This window comes from Meleagris gallopavo, chromosome 19 (genome assembly GCF_905368555.1).
Source record: "Meleagris gallopavo chromosome 19, MGAL_WU_HG_1.1, whole genome shotgun sequence".
NCBI lineage: Eukaryota > Metazoa > Chordata > Aves > Galliformes > Phasianidae > Meleagris > Meleagris gallopavo.
Window position 1 is genome coordinate 1,211,316 of NC_139422.1, and position 19,168 is coordinate 1,230,483.

The 19,168-nt window shown below is 54.5% G+C and overlaps 1 protein-coding gene across 9 annotated transcripts in view; it reads right to left on the reverse strand.

Moving 5' to 3' along the window:
- Positions 1 to 597: 597 nt before the first annotated feature.
- The window catches only part of RGS3 (regulator of G protein signaling 3), an 87,602-nt gene continuing 69,031 nt past the window's right edge, over positions 598 to 19,168 (reverse strand). For 6 of the 9 annotated variants that reach the window (XM_031556141.2, XM_085239337.1, XM_019621344.3 and 3 more), the window contains 6 exons: positions 15,334 to 15,969; positions 5,973 to 6,046; positions 3,364 to 3,465; positions 2,639 to 2,700; positions 1,768 to 1,934; positions 598 to 1,690 (listed from right to left, as the gene is read on the reverse strand). In XM_031556141.2, coding sequence (XP_031412001.2) covers positions 1,505 to 1,690; positions 1,768 to 1,934; positions 2,639 to 2,700; positions 3,364 to 3,465; positions 5,973 to 6,046; positions 15,334 to 15,969 — 1,227 coding nt within the window. In that variant the 3' untranslated portion in view covers positions 598 to 1,504. Of the gene's footprint in view, positions 1,691 to 1,767; positions 1,935 to 2,638; positions 2,701 to 3,363; positions 3,466 to 3,569; positions 5,110 to 5,181; positions 5,373 to 5,972; positions 6,047 to 15,333; positions 15,970 to 16,319; positions 16,456 to 19,168 lie in introns of those variants that run through there. The other 3 variants (XM_085239339.1, XM_010720732.4, XM_010720731.4) reach the window with 3 other exon arrangements.

Here is a 19,168-nt window from a genome sequence, read left to right on the forward strand (position 1 = left end):
GGGGAGCTGTGCCTGTGGGTTAGGGGGCAGCCACACCATCCCCATCTCACTGCCAGCAGCCCCCACACCACACAGATGGATGACTTTGTGAGCCACCCAACAGCTCTGCATGGCCCCGTGATGCCATGAGCACAATGAACCACCCAACCCTGACCACAAGCAGCCCCAGGGATGGGCACGAGACATTTCAACCACTGAATGCACAGGAACCAGCCCCTACAGAGCATTTTCCCTACAGATCCCAGCTGTTCCCAGCCAAGCAGTGCAACCAGGACCTGGCACAGCAACACTGGGCTTTTTGCTGCTCCTTTTGATGTGTCCCACGGGGACCCACTGGTACATGAGGTCAGCCATATCTTTGGGCACTTCCTCATTCACAGGCCCGGCAAACGCTGTCCCTGGGAACAGTCTCATTTTGGGCAAAACATTCTGTGTTTCTGGCCTGAGCCTTTAACCTAGGAGCATCTGGCAGCTGCTGCAGCATGCCAGACAGCTCAGCATTTTGTGGGACCAGGTTTTCCCATCTTTAGTCATGTTTACGCTCCTCCAGCTCCACCAGCACGGAGAAACATGCCACGAAGAAAAGGCTACAAGAAATTACATTCTCCTTTTATTTACCTATGACCATGACAATGTATTTTTGCTAGCTGCAGAGATGCTTCGCACTGTAAACTGGGCGCCCGGACGCATGCAGTCCGTCCGGCTCCGCCGCGTTCAGCAACAGCCCCGCGTCTCCAAACGCAGTGTTGTGATCCAGAGTAGGGAGAGCACCGATTCCCAGAGCTGCTTATCTCCATCAGCAAGCCCTCCGTCGTCAGGGCAGGATATGTACACCCAGGCTCCCCCAGCGCTGCTAGGGAACGCGTTATTGGTTTGTTGTTGTTTTTTTTTTTTCCTTTTCTTTGTCAGATAAAACCTGCAAACTTAGAAAATGTTGCACGCACTCGTAAAAGAGAAGGCATCCACTCCACGGGAGAACTCCGCCGCGACACGCACAACTATTGCACTTGTAAACTGGGAACAAGGGTTTCCTATAATACAGCGATGCGTCCAGCGAGAGAAGGTCAATAAATAAACCAGGAATGAGGGGAGCGAGAAGCTCCTGCGGGATGGCTGCTTCAGGGCAGAGATGCGCAGCAGCACCGCGGGGCTGGGTCAGCTCAGGAGTCCTTTATCCAGGGATGATGCCCACATCGGTGCTGCCTGGGGAAAAGCAGAGCCCTGCGAAAAAGCCTTCCTCCTCCACGCTGGGTCGGGATTGAGCGTCGCCATCCAGTGATGCTCGCAGCTCAGGTTCACAGTAGTCATGCGGGAGCTCCCCTCCTGGCTGACATCCGCCCCGACGGCGTCGTACCAGCGATGGCAGGACGGGGCGATGGAGCAGTACCAGCCTGCTTGGCACCGGTGCCCCCACTGCCCCACGCCTGGGGGGCACGGCCGGTCGCAGCGAGGTCCCCACCGCCGGTTCCATGTAAACACGCAGCTCCCAGTCTGCCCCGTTGCCCTACAGCGGGGAGCTGGCTTTCTTCTGGTGGATGATGTCCAAGTACAAGTCAGAGCGGAGGAAGCGGGGGTACGAGTCCTTCTCCATCAGCCCGTAAATCCTCTTCTGCGCGAGGTCGAAGCAGCCGCGGGTGATGTTCTGCAGGTTCTCCTTGGTGTGCTCCCGTGTGTAGGAATCCAGGTTCACCTGTGGGCAGAGAGAGCTGTGAGCGGCCCCACGGGCCCCAGGGCACAGAGTTGGCTCTGAGCGGGAGCCGGCCTCACCTCCTTGCAGGACTGGATGGCGATGTACTCCGCAAAGATCTTCTTGGCCTTGGAGACCATCTTGGACTGGGATTTGATCTTTTTGTACTCCTCGCATGCCAGCCAGAACTCCAGGTTCTCCTCGCTGAACTCGGTGCGCAGGAAGGCCCTGAAGGCTGCAAGCCCATCTGTGGGGACAGACACAGCTCTACTCCTGGACAGACACACATCTCTATCAAACCCCAAACCCCTGCCATTTCACTCCCTAAAAATCCCCTATGAACAGCAGCGGTGCAGTGGTGATGCCCGGCCTGGCAGCACGAACACGAACCACGTGTGTGCTCAGAGCCCAGTTCTCAGCCATCTGGGCTCTCAAGAAGAAGCTCAATGTGGACTGGGAGCAGTGGTGGAGATGGGATCCCCATAGGGACATGCAGACAACGTGTTGTGCACAGCTGCGGTGCACGAGAAGGCAAGGAAGGGAGCGCTGCAAAGCTGCTCCTGCCCCGCAGACACAAGGCAGTCAGGGGATCCTGCCTTTCTCTCCCCAGTGGAGCTCCCACAGTCCTCTCCCTGGCTCCTGCAGTAAAGTCCATCCCCCAAAACTCCCCCCAGCTCGGCAGAGGAAAAATGAGTGCAAGGAAAGTATCATAGAATCACATAATGGCCTCGGTTGAAAAGGACATCAAAGATCATCCAGTTCCAACCCCCCTGCCACAGGCAGAGTTACCAACCACCAGACCAGGCTGCCCAGAGCCACATCCAGCCTGGGATGCTCCATTCCATCTCTATTCTCCTGAGACACCAGAGCTTAGGAAATCACACTGCTTCCCATGCACACGCCTGGACATTCCTCAGTGGCAAAGGCAAAACAAGAGGGGCAAACACTCACATTTGTGCAGCAGCAGCTTCTCCAGGGACTCCCCCCACTTGAGAGCTTCCTCGGGTGCAGGCCTGCAAAACAAGGGCATTTGTTAGCAGAGCAAAGCTGCAAAAACCACAGCTGCTGCCCACCACCATGCAGCTGCCCCGGGGGAATAACGTTTCCAACAGCAGCAGCATCACTGTGCACCCTGCAGTGGCTGCAGCACCACCGGCACCCGCAGTGCTGAGCTGGCTGTGCTGGAATGAATGCTCTGCGTTTAGAGTGGCAGGAAGAAAACACGAGGAAAGGGAAGGCTGTGCGTGCTGCAGCCTCTGAGCCAGCACTGGAAAAATCCCAGGCAGTGCCCAGGGCTGTGGAATTTCGGGTGCCCCAATGAAGCCGCAGGCTGGGCAGCGCTCGTCCCAGCTGCTGGAGCACCTCCAGAGCTGAGCGGTTTCCCAAAGCATCCTCTGTCCAGCTGAAGGTGTCATGTTGAAACACTGGGGGAAAGCAGGGAAATTTCCAGTCCTGAGTGCCGCTGTGCCGCTGGCACGGGGCAGGGAGCTCCCTGCAGCCCCGGGCAGCGTTCAGCCGAAAAAAGTATTTAACACAGCTCAGGTTCGGTGAGCTGTCTGCCCACAGCCTCCCCAGCTCGGTGACCCAGCATCCCGGAGGTGGCACCGAGTCTGGACAGAGCTCGTCCCCAAACCCCGCGCCCCCGGAGCCCCACACTGCCCACCCGCAGCACCTACTTGAGCGACTTGAGCACTTTGTCCAGCTTGCCGGAGGGGTTGGCTCCCGGAGACTCGTTCCTCCGCCGGAAAATCCCCAGCCGGTTCTTCATATCCTTGGCTCTGGAGGAGAAGATCAAGGTTTAGGGGCGGGCAGGGAGGGGAGCAGCACCCAGAGGTGCGCGGTGCCACGGGGAGCCCCGTCCCGCTCATCGCCCATCACCTACTCCTTCATGGTGTGCCGGCGCTGCAGGCTGCCGTTGTGCGGCCGCTGCACGCCCAGCAACATCTCGGCGTGAAACTCCAACGGCTGCGGTTTGGAGAGGTCACGAAAAAAGGGCATCGTTTATCGGAGCAGCTCCAGCACAGCCGGCACGCCCGGCCCGGCGCTGCGCTCTGCGGCTCCGCACCGGGACGGCGCGGAAGTGGGAGGGCAGAACGGAGCTGCGTGGCGTGGATGAGGTGTGGGTGAGGAGGGCTGTGTGTCAGCACAGCGCTGCTCGGGACGGCTCCGCCGTTGCTGGGGAAACTCGAGGAAAGGTGGAAAAAAGCATGGGAGAGGGCGGGGAGATGGGGCCTTTCAAGGGACGGCGGGGAAAGTCATCGCGGCGGGGATTTACGGGCGCTATTTATAGGGCGGTGGGGAACGCGGCGGTGCGGGGCTGCGTCCCTTGTGCGGGGCCGGCAGCACGGCTGGGAGCCGCGGGGATGGCAGCGTCAGTGTCAGTTTGGAGTGGGCACGGCCGTGGGGACGTCTCCGCTGCGGGATGGTTGGGACGCACTGGGTAACCCACAGCCATGGCACCGCACCGTGCCAACCCCCACGCGTCCCCACGCTGCCGCCCCTGTACGGACAGACAGATGTGCGTCCGTGCACGGCGCTCCCGTTGCCCCAGGAAGCTGCCGTCGGAACACAGCACCGGTTTGGGCAGCGGCCGCCGGCACCGGCGTTGCCCCAGTGCTGCCCGGCTCCCGGCGGGCAGCGGGAGGCGACCGAGAGAAAACGGGATGGGCGATGCTGACCCCTCGTGGCACAGCTCCCGAGTGCACAGAGGATGACGGATGGTTGGGGACGCGGGGTGGCATGGCCACCTCCCGCAGGTCCCGCACTGCAGGGTGCTCGGAGGAGCTACCGCTGCGTGTGGCTGCGGCCGGGGCTGGTTGGGAACACGAGGGACACGGAGGCGTTCGCGGTGTCCCCAGCTGTCGCCAGCTGCTGCCAGGCACCAGCACAGCACAGACACCGGACCGACAGATTTAAACGAGGAGCTCCAAACCCCACCTGCATCCCATCAGCAAGGCTCTGGCCGTCCCACACAGCTCCCGGCAACAATTTCAGCACTGTTCCCACTTTAGCAGCATAACCGCCGCAGCTGGGAGCCTGGCGAGGTGTGAAAAGCACTGAAAAGTCCCTGTGTTTGTGTGTCTGTGTGTGTGTATGTCCATGTGTCCATCCGTCTGTGCGAGGGAGCAGCGCCTGTGGGCTGCACTTTGTGCACCTTCTGCAACCACAGCTCTGCAGCACCAGGTTTCCCACAGCAGGAAGCAAAGCCCCAGAGGAGTTCCCGAGCTTAAAACCTGTGGGACGCTGTGCTCTCAGCGCTCCTCATGCAGATGCTCGCGAATAAACAGCAAGCAGCACACAGCCTGGCTGCTCCCGCTGCAGAGTGCACACAGCCCCCAGTAAGGTGCTGCCACAGAAATCCACAGTGCACTGCTGGGTTCGACCTGGACTCACCCCCCATCAGCCGTCTGCAAGGCCTCGTCCAGCCCCATCTCCCCACCTCCAAACCATCCCCTGCAGCGCGCATCGCCGTCCCCGCAGGAGCCCTGCCCTACCTTTCCAGGCACTTCTCAGAAAAATCCACCATGGTGAGGTGCATCGGGAGCAGCTGGCGGTGCCGAACCGCGGCCACTCTCCCCATAAATACCCCGCCGGCCACCTGGCAGCCATCCCTGCAGCCAATCGCCGCCCGCTGCGACGCACCGCGCTCCCACAGCCATCCCAAGGTGAGCGGCACAAACCCTCCCCACGGCTGCTCCCGCGCCCTACAGATCCCCCCCCCCGCCGCCCCAATTCCCCCGGCTCACGTGGGGGATGTCCCCGCTGCAGATGGCGAGGAATTGATTTTCATTTCAAGTGTTTGGAGAATGAAAGGAGCTATAAATAGGCGGCTGCGGCAGAGCGCGCGGGGCAACAGTGCCGCTCACAGGCAGGCTGCACGCGGGAGCTGCCATCGAGATGCACACAGCAGCACCGCAGCCACGTGCAGCACTCGTCTGCCCCCGCTCACGTGCAAGGGGCGATGCCAGGGCACAGCGATCCTGCCTTGCAAAACCCCACGGCCCCGCTGAGCTGCAGCTGTGCTCAGGGCAAGCGAAGGCTGCGGCTCCCCCGTCCTTGCCCGGACCAGCTGCGGGGCATCTCAAGCCCTCAATGCAGTGTCAGGGCTGTGGCATCCCACCCATCGTATCACAGTGAACACTCCCAGCCACGCTGAGCAACATCACCAGCACTCGTCCCATCCACCTCCCAGCCACCAGAAACTCTGGGTGAATGGGGTACGGTACCCCACGGCTCAGCCCGGTGTTCTGCCCGTGGCACTATCGAACCACAGGGTGCCACTTACAGGCTCCTGCTCCTCTTCTTGCGGGAGGTCTCGTCCCCTTCATCACAGCTGCATTCAGGGTCGCCTCCACTCAGCTGGGGGGGAAGAGAAAAGCAGTGTTTGCATCACAGTGCCATGCATGCCCTCACACCACCATGCAGCTCCGCCAGCATCTCCTGAGGTCCCCGTGCAGCAGCTCCTTCCCCCAGAGGTCCCTCTGCAGCAGAGCAGGGGCTGAAACCCTGACCCCCTCCTCTGCCCATGTCCCGGGGACATCCCACAACTGGTGGCCTAAGGACCCCTCAGCTTCAAGGTGCTGACAGCCTCCTACAGGGACGCTCACATCCTCCTTCCCAATGTTCCCATCTCTGCTGTCCTGAGTGGGCATGGGGCTGGGGCACCCAAAATACTCTGGGGGTCTCCCAGCAGTCCCCGGGCAGGAAAAATCAGAGCAGAACCGAACCACAACGTGGCAGCTTCTGGTAGCACACAGGGCTTCCTATCCTCAACCTCCACCCAGAGGTGACCTTGGCAGCCATGGAGACCTCGGAGGTGCTGCAAGGTCAGGGTGTCACCAGCACAGCCTCTGAGCCACGAAGCCCAATGGCCAGGCATTGGGCCACCTTCGCTTGGGGGCTTTGCTACCTCGCTGAGCACAGCTGGAAGGGGGTTCACAGCCAGCCCCACAGCCAGCCCCACAGCCAGCCCAGCCCCACACTGCTTCCTCGAGGCGCTTTCCAGGATCGCCGATCCGTGGCAGTGCCGTGGGAACCCACTGCATGGCCCTGCAGCCCTGGGCTCAAGGCTTCTGACACTTCCTTCCATTCTGCGCCCGGGTTTCCGGAGTTTATCAGCCCCAAACAATGCAGCCCCTGCAAAATGCCTTCCCCCCACAGATAGGGCCGGCCGGGGCGACGCGCAGCCGGGCCACGCTTCCTGCCATTGTCTGGAGAGGCTCCGCTGAGCTTGGGGACAAAAAGCAACCATCGTCGAGTCCCAGCACTCCTGGCTGTAAAACAACAACCTGCCCAGATTGAGAGCAGTGGGAGACACAGGGAACCGTGGGCACAATGGGATGATCCCATAAATAATCCTGCTCGGTGGACAAGGCCACTGGGTGCCGTAGTGCTGCAGGCAGTGCTGGGCCTGGGGGGGATGCAGAGGGGAACTGTACATCAGTGCCGGATCTGGAAAGCATGGAGAGTTCCACTGGACTCCTCCAAATGCACAGAGCTCTAAAAGTCCCTCCCAAGTGTAGGCTGTGACACAAAGCCCCATGTGTATAGTGGCTGAAGCAGGGAGAGGTGGCATGGGAGGAGCAGGCATGGGACCAGGGGATCCAAGAGCAAATTGTGCTCCAAGAAATGGCAGCCAAGGTGGCTTTTGATGTATCAGGAGAATGGCATGGGGAGGGTTAATCCCATCATGGTTTTAACCACGGTGCTGTCATGCTTGGTGGCACACAGAGCTCTGCGCCAGCATCCCCTGCCAAGAGGTGGAGTAGCATGCAATGCAGACCCAAGCACTGCAAGGTGCTCTCAAGCAGTGTGATGTGGTCCTGAGCCAAGCAGCATGGTTACGAGCCATGCAACAAGGCCCCAGGCTCTGCAACATTGTGCTGAGCCATACAACATGGTCCAAAGCCACGCAATGTGATCTCAGCCTGTGCAACAAGGTCCTGAGCCATGCACCAAGTTCCCAAGCCAAACAGTGTGGTCTTAAGCCACACAGTGCAGTCCCAAGCAGTGCAATATGGTCCCAAACTGTGCCATGAATCCTGAGCCATGCAGTTGTCATGGTTTCATGATTTTTCATTATCGGTATTCCACATCATAACATCATGCAATGTACTGGGGGTTTGACTGCTGATGCTCAAGTTCCGGGTGCCTGTCCAGAGGAGAAGAGCAGCTACGTTTCCCCAGGGGCTTTGCGGTCAGCGAGGAGATATAACTCCCGGCAAGGTCACCTGATGCTCTCTTCTCTGCCTGCGCTGCTTCGCTTGCGCTTCTCTGCCTGCGCTGCTTCGCTTGCGCTTCTCTGCCTGCGCTTCTCGCCTGCGCTTCTCTGCCTGCGCTTCTCATCTCAGCGTTGTGGTAAGGCCGATCCACCATCAATTTCACATTCTCTCTCCTTATAAAATTCTGTTGATACCATATTTAGTAAATTACTTTGTTTTACCTCAGATTGTTGCCACTGTTTTCAATTATTTCGGGGTCCCTTATTTTCTTTTTTTTTCCCGGGGGCGCGGATCCGCAGATCCCTCCGCCCTTCTAGTCACGGAACCGGGCCGAACCAGCCCGTAAACCGTTGACATTCTTGGTGGAGAATGCGGGCACCAGTTGCTTTTTAGCTTTTTGAACAAATCTCTCTCTCCGCTCTCAGACAGCTTCATTGGGAAAGTTTATCTGTTTCACCAGTACTGTCTGAAAGCGTGACCTTGAAAAGTCCAGGCGGACGGCCAATACTCTAGGATATTTGTAAACTTTGAGCCTTGCTATCTTGTTTCTGTAAAAGAAAAAAAAAAAAGAGAAAAAATGCTTTCTCTACTGAAACTGCCTTTTAAGGGGCTGCATGCCACTGTCTCTTCTTTCTTAATGCTAAAAACATACTGGGCCTTAATTAAGTTCACCACTTTGCTCTATGGAGCAATAGGTATATATAGCCAATTGAAAACATGGATGGAAATAACTATGTGGCATCTGCATATTATGTGGCATACCATTCCAGAGGGAGCTGCTAATTTTACAGGGTTGGGGATTTTTAAGCAGGTTTCCAGCCTCTCCTTTGAATTCTTTATGCGGATTTTCAATGCTCACCTGATCACGTTATTAATCTCCGTGAATGTACTGCTCACCATTTCACTTATTATTAGTATTTATTATATTTTGAGGAAGTCTGCCCCAAAACCAGTAAATACTGAGTGGCAGGGAATGTGGAGAGGCCTGGGTGAGACTTTAGAGAGATGGAAATCTTCGGTGTCATGGAACTTTACTCCAGAACACCTGAAAGACCCTGAAAATTTAAACAGATATTTGAGACAGGAATGTCGCGGCTCAGGAAGATCTGAGGAGGCCCAAATTATTTGGGGCCTGGCTAATGCTTACCGGGCCTTATTCAATACTATCCTGGAGAGGGAGAGAGTTTGTGAAATTGAAAAGGAGAGTCTCAGGGAAACAGTGCAAAATGAGCGAGAGAGTCTCCTGGTCGAGAGAAACAGCCTCCAATCTGAGAGAGATGCCCTCCGAATTGAGAGAGACTCCCTGCAATCCAAACTCAACAGTCTTCAATCTCAACAAGACACCCTCCAATCTGAGCTAGATACTCTCATAATCGAACGAGACAGACTCCGAGCTGAACTGGAGGATGAGAGCATTGGAACTGACCAACCTGATCAACTACAAGAAGCACCACAATTGATGTCACTTGCCCCTGTAAGAGGACGGAAAATGAAACGAATCTCGACTCAGTTAGAAGAGAAGAAAGAAGAGGAGAGAGGTCCAGAGGAGTGGCTCCAAGATCCACAAGAAGCACCCCTAAGTCCAGGGGAGGGGCCCTCAGTAAGACCACGGTCACCGGCGCCAATGAGGGCAACAAGAAGTCCCGAAAGAGTAAGAGGTGAGCAAGATATCGTTACTATTGTTGATCGATCTCTGAAAATGAATGAAATTCGAAGTCTGAGAAAAGACTTTTCACGTCACCCAAATGAGCCTATTGCCACTTGGCTACTTCGATGTTGGGACAATGGGGCCAACAGTGTGTGGCTGGATAGTAGAGAAGCTCGCCAACTGGGTGGCATTGCCAGGGACTCAGCCATTGACAGAGGTATTAGTACATGCCAGAACCAGGCCTTTACCCTCTGGAAGCGGATGTTGTTAGCTGTAAAAGAAAGATACCCCTTCAAAGATGATCTGATGCCTGAGAAAAAGAAATGGGCTGATATGGAAGAAGGCATCTGTTATTTAAGAGAATATGCTGTGGTGGAAATGCTACATAGCCCCGATTTCATTCCTGACGAGCCAGACCAAGAGCATGATCCCGAGAGAGTCAGGTGTACACCAAACATGTGGCGTACATTCACAAAGACCGCACCAGAAAGGTACGCCAGCACATTTGCAGCAATGTATGGCAGAGGGGAAAGAAGACCCCTTATAAGTGAATTGGTTAATAAACTTCAAGACTTTGAGTTACATTTAAGCCCTCTGCGAGCTTGTGTTTCAGCCATTACAAAGGTAGCTGAAAAGCTGGACAGAATGGAAAACAAACAAGAAGATATAATAGACAAACTATCAACCGTGCCTGAAGCTGATAAATCCATGGAGGTAACGGATACATCAAATGGGGACCAGAATTCCCAAAACAGCCTATTGGAGGGGCTCATCAACTTGATTTCCTCCCAGCCGGTGGCATCTAATGTCTCAGCCATCAAAAGAAGACGTTCTCCTGCTCGAGCAAGTGACAACAGTAAGACCACATCACGTTTTGCCTTGTGGCATTACCTACGTGACCATGGAGAAGATATGAAGGAGTGGCATAAACAACCTACTCCTGTACTTCAAGCACGGGTAAGAGAGTTACAAGACAAATCAACCACCAAGGTGAACTTCTCCAAAAAGGTGATTGCTCCAGTTGCTGCAGACAATGAAGGTAACAAATAGAGGGGCCCTGCCCCCAGCCAGGGGGGGGAAAGGGATAATAGAGTTTATTGGACTGTGTGGATTAGATGGCCTGGCACATCAGAATCACGAAAATATAAGGCCCTGGTGGATACTGGTGCACAGTGCACTCTAATGCCCTCGAGTCACCAAGGGACAAAATCAATTTATATTCATGGGGTGACTGGAGGTTCCCAAGAGCTAACTATGTTGGAGGCCGAAATCAGCCTCACTGGTAAAGACTGGCAAAAGCACCCTATTGTGACTGGCCCAGGGGCTCCATGCATACTTGGTATTGATTACCTCAGAAGGGGATATTTTAAGGATCCCAAAGGGTATCGATGGGCCTTTGGAATAGCTGCTGTAGACACAGAAGGTGTTAAGCAGTTGTCTATTTTGCCTGGCCTGTCAGAAGATCCATCTGCCGTGGGGTTGCTACGAGTGAAAGAGCAACAAGTACCGATTGCTACAAAAACGGTGCACAGACGGCAGTACCGCACCAACAGGGATTCCTTGCTCCCCATTCAGAAGCTGATTCACCAACTAGAGAATCAGGGAGTGATTAGCAAGACTCACTCACCTTTTAACAGCCCCATATGGCCAGTGCGTAAAGCCAGTGGAGAATGGAGGCTGACGGTGGACTACCGCGGCCTGAATGAAGTCACACCCCCATTGAGTGCTGCTGTGCCAGATATGTTAGAACTCCAATATGAATTGGAGTCAAAGGCAGCCAAATGGTACGCCACCATTGATATTGCTAACGCCTTTTTCTCCATTCCTTTGACCAAAGAATCTAGGCCACAGTTTGCTTTCACCTGGAGGGGCATTCAGTATACCTGGAATCGTTTGCCCCAGGGGTGGAAACATAGCCCAACCATTTGCCATGGGTTGATCCAAGCTGCACTGGAACAGGGAGGTGCTCCTGAGCACTTACAGTATATTGATGACATCATCGTGTGGGGCAACACAGCAAAGGAAGTTTTTGAGAAAGGAGAGCAAATAATCCAGATCCTTCTGCGTGCTGGTTTCGCTATTAAGCGAAGCAAAGTGAAAGGGCCTGCCCAGGAAATTCAGTTCCTAGGTATAAAGTGGCAAGATGGCCGTCGTCACATCCCAACAGATGTGATCAACAAAATCAGTGCCATGTCTCCACCCACTAATAAGAAAGAGACACAATCGTTCCTGGGTGTAGTGGGTTTTTGGAGAATGCATGTTCCAAACTACAGCCTCATTGTAAGCCCCCTTTATCAGGTGACACGGAAGAAGAATGATTTTATGTGGGGTCCTGAGCAGCAGCAGGCTTTTGAGCAGATTAAACAAGAGATAGCCCGTGCCGTGGCCCTGGGGCCAGTACGGATGGAACAGGATGCGAAGAACATCCTCTACACTGCTGCTGGAGAGAAAGGTCCCACTTGGAGTTTGTGGCAAAGAGCCTCAGGAGAGACCCGAGGCCGACCCCTGGGATTCTGGAGTCGGGCGTACAGAGGGTCTGAAGAGTGCTACACTCCAACTGAGAAGGAGATCTTAGCCGCGTATGAGGGGGTTCGGGCTGCTTCCGAAGTAATCGGTACAGAAACACAGCTCCTTCTGGCACCTCGACTGCCAGTGCTGAACTGGATGTTCAAGGGAAAGGGTCCCTCCACCCATCATGCTACTGATGCCACTTGGAGTAAGTGGATTGCGCTGATTACGCAGCGAGCGCGGATGGGGAATCTCAACCGTCCAGGAATCCTAGAGGTGATCATGGACTGGCCTGAAGGCAAAAAGTTTGGAACACCGCCAGCAGAAGAGATATCACGTGCTAAAGAGGCCCCACCATATAATGAACTACCCGAAAATGAGAAGACATACGCCCTATTCACAGATGGATCGTGTTGTATTGTGGGGAAACACCGCAGATGGAAAGCCGCTGTGTGGAGCCCCACACGACAAGTTGCAGAGGCCACTGAAGGAAAAGGAGAATCGAGCCAATTTGCAGAGGTAAAGGCTGTCCAACTGGCCTTGGATGTTGCTGAACGGGAGAGGTGGCCAATGCTTTATGTTTACACTGACTCGTGGATGGTGGCAAATGCTCTATGGGGGTGGTTACAGCAGTGGGAGCAAAACAACTGGCAAAGAAAGGGTAAACCTATTTGGGCTGCTGACCTGTGGAAAGATATTGCTGCCCGAATAAAGAATATGGTTATAAAGGTGCGTCACGTAGATGCCCATGTGCCCAAGAATAGGGCTACTGAAGAGCAGCAAAATAACCATCAGGTAGACAGAGCTGCCAGAATTGAGGTGGCCCAAATAGATCTGGACTGGCAGAACAAGGGTGAATTATTTCTAGCCCGATGGGCCCATGAGACCTCAGGCCATCAAGGGAGAGATGCGACATATAAGTGGGCTAGAGACCGAGGGGTGGATTTAACTATGGATGCTATTGCGCAAATCATTCACGACTGTGACACGTGTGCCACAATTAAACAAGCCAAGAGAATGAAACCTCTCTGGGAGGAAGGGCGATGGCAAAAGTACAAATATGGGGAGGCATGGCAGGTTGATTATATCACCTTGCCACGATCTCGTAATGGTAAGCGTTATGTGCTCACCATGGTGGAGGCAACAACTGGGTGGCTTGAAACCTATGCAGTACCCCACGCTACCGCCCGAAATACCATACTAGGTCTTGAGACACAAGTCCTGTGGCGACATGGTACCCCAGAAAGAATTGAGTCAGATAATGGGACTCATTTTAAAAATTCTCTTGTAAGTACCTGGGCTAAAGGTCATGGTATTGAGTGGATTTACCATATTCCCTACCATGCACCGGCCTCAGGTAAGATTGAACGATACAATGGGTTGTTAAAAACTATGCTGAAAGCAATGGGAGGCGGTACATTTAAGCACTGGGAGAAGCATTTGGCAGAAGCCACCTGGTTAGTCAATACCAGAGGATCTATCAATCGTGGTGGTCCAACCCAGTCCAGCTCCCTACATACCGTAGAGGGAGATAAAGTCCCTGTTGTACATGTAAAGAATATGTTGGGAAAGGCAGTTTGGGTTATTCCAGCCTCTGAGAAGGACAAACCTCTTCGTGGAACTGTTTTTGCCCAGGGACCTGGGTCCACTTGGTGGGTGATGCAGGAAAACGGGGATGTTCAATGTGTACCGCAAGGGAACTTGATGTTGAGGGAGTGCAGTCAGTAATTCCTAGTGCGTGTGTTTATATTTTGTTTGTCTATATTAAGCATGATGTAGTGATGTGGAATAAGGGGTGGAATGTCATGGTTTCATGATTTTTCATTATCGGTATTCCACATCATAACATCATGCAATGTACTGGGGGTTTGACTGCTGATGCTCAAGTTCCGGGTGCCTGTCCAGAGGAGAAGAGCAGCTACGTTTCCCCAGGGGGCTTTGCGGTCAGCGAGGAGATATAACTCCCGGCAAGGTCACCTGATGCTCTCTTCTCTGCCTGCGCTGCTTCGCTTGCGCTTCTCTGCCTGCGCTGCTTCGCTTGCGCTTCTCTGCCTGCGCTTCTCGCCTGCGCTTCTCTGCCTGCGCTTCTCATCTCAGCGTTGTGGTAAGGCCGATCCACCATCAATTTCACATTCTCTCTCCTTATAAAATTCTGTTGATACCATATTTAGTAAATTACTTTGTTTTACCTCAGATTGTTGCCACTGTTTTCAATTATTTCGGGGTCCCTTATTTTCTTTTTTTTTCCCGGGGGCGCGGATCCGCAGATCCCTCCGCCCTTCTAGTCACGGAACCGGGCCGAACCAGCCCGTAAACCGTTGACAGCAGTGCAGCCCTAGGCAGAGCCCTGCCCTGCAAGGTCAGGCAGAGCTGGGTGCTGGGAAGGCACATGGGCAGTCCCACAGCAGGAATGGGGCAGCAGCACATCTCACACACCATCTGTGCAATGGCAGTCAACTCCTATAAATACTTGCGATGCCAATTCCATGCAGAGCTGCATGCTCCTGTGTGCCAGCACTGCTCTCCAGTGTCTGATGCACCGCAGTTCCTCCTCAGCCTATTTAGGATGGGCTCTCTGCAAGGACCAAAGCCCTCTAGGAGGCCAAGCAGTGCACTCAGCTGCTGGTGTCCCTGAGCACAGCAGGGATGCCCAGTCAGGGGAGGCTCCCTGGAGCCCAGCTCCCCCCTGTCTCTGCCGCTGTGAGCTGCAGTTCGGACATCCAAACACCTCTCCCTCTGTGCATCTCAGCAGACAGCAACTTCACAGCCCATGGATCTGCTGACACCATGGAAGATGCTGCCCCAGCAGCTGGTGTCTTCCCCAGGGTGCTAAGTGTTCCCTGAAGCTGTGGATGAGAAACCCATAGAATCACAGAATGGTTTGGATGGAAGGGACCTTTAAGATCATCAATTTCTAACCCACCTGCTATAGGAAGGGACAATTCCCTCTAGACCAGGTTGCTCACAGCCCCATCCAGCCTTGAACACCTCCAAGATGGGAGCATTCACAACCTCTCTGGGCAACCTGTTCCAGTGTCTCACCACCCTCACAGTAAAAATTTCTTCCTAACATCTAGTCTAAGTCTACCCTCTTCCAGTTTTAAGCCATCTCCCCTCATCCTCTCGCTACCTGCCCTTATGCTCCTTGCCTGTCAAACACCAACTGAGCCACTGAGCCATGGAGAGCAGAGCCACACACAGGGAGACCCCACGCTGGAGATATCACCCATCCCAGGGCCAAGCTGCAGAGCCAGCACCAACCCACATACCTTCCTGTGCCCCGAGAAGAGCAGGCTGAGCTGGTGGATGGAGCCTCCATTCTTGGTGAGCTCCTTCTTGAGAGTCCTGGGGGAGGGCAGAGCCCAGCGCCCCGTGCTGCCCTGGCTGTCTGAGCAGTTGAGCGTGGTGTCGGAGGTGAAGCAGTGCCCCTTGGCCTCCTGCAGCAGGCTGCCCTCGCTGTGTGTGCGGCGCCGCAGGGAGTTCTGCACGCTCAGTGTGTATGCAGGCTGGCAGCCTGATGTCTCAATCATGCTGCTGCGCTTTGCCTCGCTCCGCTCCAGGTAGTTCTCGTCGCTGTCATCCTCTTCATCCTCATCGTCCTCTTCTTCGTCATCCTCATCTTCATCCTCCTCATCCTCTCCATCCGCGGTGCCACCGGCTGTGCCCACCACGCTGAAGGAGCTGTCGAGGCGCAGCTCGGGGATGATGAAGGCCGGCACAGAGCTGGGCTGCTCTTCACCCTTCTCAGCGGCCGCCGGCTGCTTTTTGGCCAGGAGAGGCCCCTGGGCAGCTGCTGGAGCCTCGGATGGAGCCGGCACCTCTGTGGCCGGAGGAGCATCGCCTGCAGCCGCCCTCCTGTCCTCCAACTGCGTCTGCCCCGGCTTCTCGGCGTCCGTCTCCTGCATCTGCCCCGGGAGAAGATAAAGGAAGATGAAGGCAGGAGCACCCAAATCTCTGACTGGCAGCCCCCCCGTACAGCCTCTCCACTCCTAACACCCAGCACAAGGCAGGGGTGTTCCTACAGCACTAAAAGGGCTCCAGCAGTTGGGACAGCACTGCCCCCATGTTCTCATGGGCCCCACAGCCACCAGTCCCAGCCCTGGTCCCCGGAGCACCACATCCCCCACTATAGCTTTGGGGTGGCAACAGGATGGGGCCACCTTCCTGCAGCACCATGGGTGAGTGGGCTTGTAGAAAATAGGGGGCAATGGGGCCGGTGGCTCCAGCACAGAGGCAGAGCTGGAAACATCCTTACCGTGACAGATCCCTTGTCCTGCTGGGGATCAGCCCCTGGGTGGCTGCAGCAGAGGAAGGGAAAACCCAAAATGCAGCTCCAGCACCTCCTGCCCTGCGTTCTTAAGGGCAGGAGGGAAGTGCCAGGCTCTGCACATCATCCAATTGTCCAAAGCTGAGCAGCTCAGCCCCCCTGGCCCACAGCCACTGCTGTGGGGCTCCCCGCAACCACACACCGTGCTCCTGCTAAACCACAGCCACTCCTACCCGCCCTGCTCAGATTTTTATGCTTTCGAGGCTGCCTTCTGCCAGTGAGTGTTGCCCTTTCCAAGGGAAAAGCATGGGGTAGTCCAAGGGAAAAAACCTGCCTGGATTTTTCATGAGCTGGGGGAACTTGTCATGAGCCCCCCAGCCAGAGCAGCTGTATCCCCATTTAAAAGCCAAGTATCTTCAAGAGCCTAAAGAAAAGCAGAAAGCTGGAGTTAACAAAGCCTCTACTCTTGAATAATGCAGGCTTGATTCAAAAATGAGATGGGAATTAACCCATCCAGCATCACATCCCACTGGGAAGGGACATTCACATCCCATGGCTGCCAATGCTTTGTGCTTTTTGTCATCCCAAAAGGTCCCCTCTTACATCTATGACCATGGGGAGGACCAGGTTCTGTCCCCTTACAGCCTGCCCTGCAGCAGCCAGCGATTCAGCATAATCTGAACTGCCCCAGAACAGCTGGATTTGGTGGGAGGCACAAAGCGAACGCTGCTTTCACCCCATCCTTCAGGCTGTTTCACTCCCCACAGTTATTTCTTGCAAAAGGGAATGTGTCCAGACATGCTGTGTGAGGACGCTGTTTGCATTGAATGTTTTACTGATGCTGTTTATGTCTTATTTGTATTGCAATTACTGTCATCATTATTTCATGAAATAATTAGAGGAAAAACCCACGCAGCCCTCAGTCCAACCCTGCAAATTCCTCCCCATCCCTGACAGCTCCCTTCTGCTGAACGTTGCTGGGTGCCCACATCAGATAAGGCTCCAGAAGGAAATGAACAGGCTCCTTTAAAATGAGAGATATTTGGGGATGAAATTAAATTCCTGCACTAATTCAGAGAATCTGCTGCTCTTCAGTGGCACGGAGATGTGAGCAGGAGGCTCACCAAGGCTTCAATCTTGGGTTGGAAGTGCTGCTGGCGCTGTGAAATGCTGTCATTGCAAAAAGGGCCATGGCTGAGCTCCTGGTGGTGGGAAAAGACAGCAAAGGGGCAGGGCAGGAGCACAGTCATGGTCAGTCAATGAGCCCAACCAAGGCCGGAGGGACTGGGGACTTCATCAGCACAAAGCCAAGGGCCACCATGCTGGGCAAAGCCCATGTGGGGGAGAGAGACAAGGCTGTGGCCAAGTTGCCTTCTCACCATCACCATGGCCAAGGGGCTACAGGAGGAAACAGCGAATGGAGACAGTGCTGATGCTGCCTCAGCAGGAAGGTGAAAGGGATACATGTCCTTCCAGCTCAAGGACACCACCACAACACCCCAAGATCTCCCCAGTAAGGGTTCCTCTCCCTTGGCCAGCGTCAGTGGCTTTGGAGCTAGCAGCCGACATCTGATCCAGCCATAGGCAAAATCTGCTTGCCTATCCTCAACAGCTTGGCTTCACTGCCCTCAACATCTCATCACCTTGCTATCAACATCAGGGTCTGGGTCTACATCTGGCTCTTTCATCCTCAACTTCTGGCTCTCCCTGTCCTGAGCAGAGTTGCTGAGGAGCTTTCCTGCCTCCTCCCAGAGGACCTCACACATCACTCTTTCAGTTTCTGTTCAGACTACATTGCCAAAGCTGCATGTCCCAAGAAGTGGAACAGAAAGTAGAGGAAAGAGCTGTCTCCAAGCCCCAGCACAGCTTTCTGGGATTGTTTTAGGGAACAGTGATGCTCGCTCTTAGATCAGCAGAGTCCCTAGTGTTTTCCCCATTGACCAACCCTCAACACACCTCGAAAATGCCAGACTTTGCCCTGCCTACTCCAGCATCTTCAACCCCACACCTGTACCCACTGCCTGGACTCCCTCTGCCTTTGGGCAACTTATCATTCACTGAGACAAAGGTTTTGGACAAAGGTTCCTCCATAACCAAGAGGAAGGACTATGGCAAACCTCTGCTCTTTGGTCTGTAATTTTATAAGGTTTTGTTCTGATTGCTGCTGCTCTGTTACCAGCAGAGCACATTTCAACCAACAAATGTATTTTAAGCACAGCCTCAACTTCTCCAGCACTGCTGCAAACAACATGCCCTTTGTGGTGGCCCACAGCTGGGAATTCACCAGCCATGGGAACAGTACAGCTGTGGGATGAAGCCTTCCTCTTATGTCACTGCTTCTCACATGAAGCCTACTCTTGTTCGGAGGTGCCCCCAGCTCACTCATCCTAAAAAGGGCTTAACCCCATGGCAATGAGTCCATGTCCCCATGGGGGATTCTGGGGAGGACGTAGCATGTTCCCTGTGCAGCAGAACATCCCTCCCTTGGGGCAGATGGAATGAGAGTGAAGCACCTCCATGGAACACTACAATGGCTTGGGTTGGAAGGGACCTTAAGGGTCATCCAGTTTCAATCCCATGCCTTAGGGCCCCCCCTGCTGTGAGCCATCACACAGGGAAACACCAAAGTTTCCAAAATATGTTCTTCCCAAAGTGGTAGAAAAAAACCCCCACGCTTTCAGGGGTTTTTAGCACAGGATGAACTGTGCCCAGATCCATTCCGTTAGAAACTTTAAACTGTTATGCCCCCCATAATGCTTCCAAAACCATTAATGATGAACACCTCAAAAAGCATAAGTAAGTGACCATAACAGATGGACCACACACCGCTGTGGGAA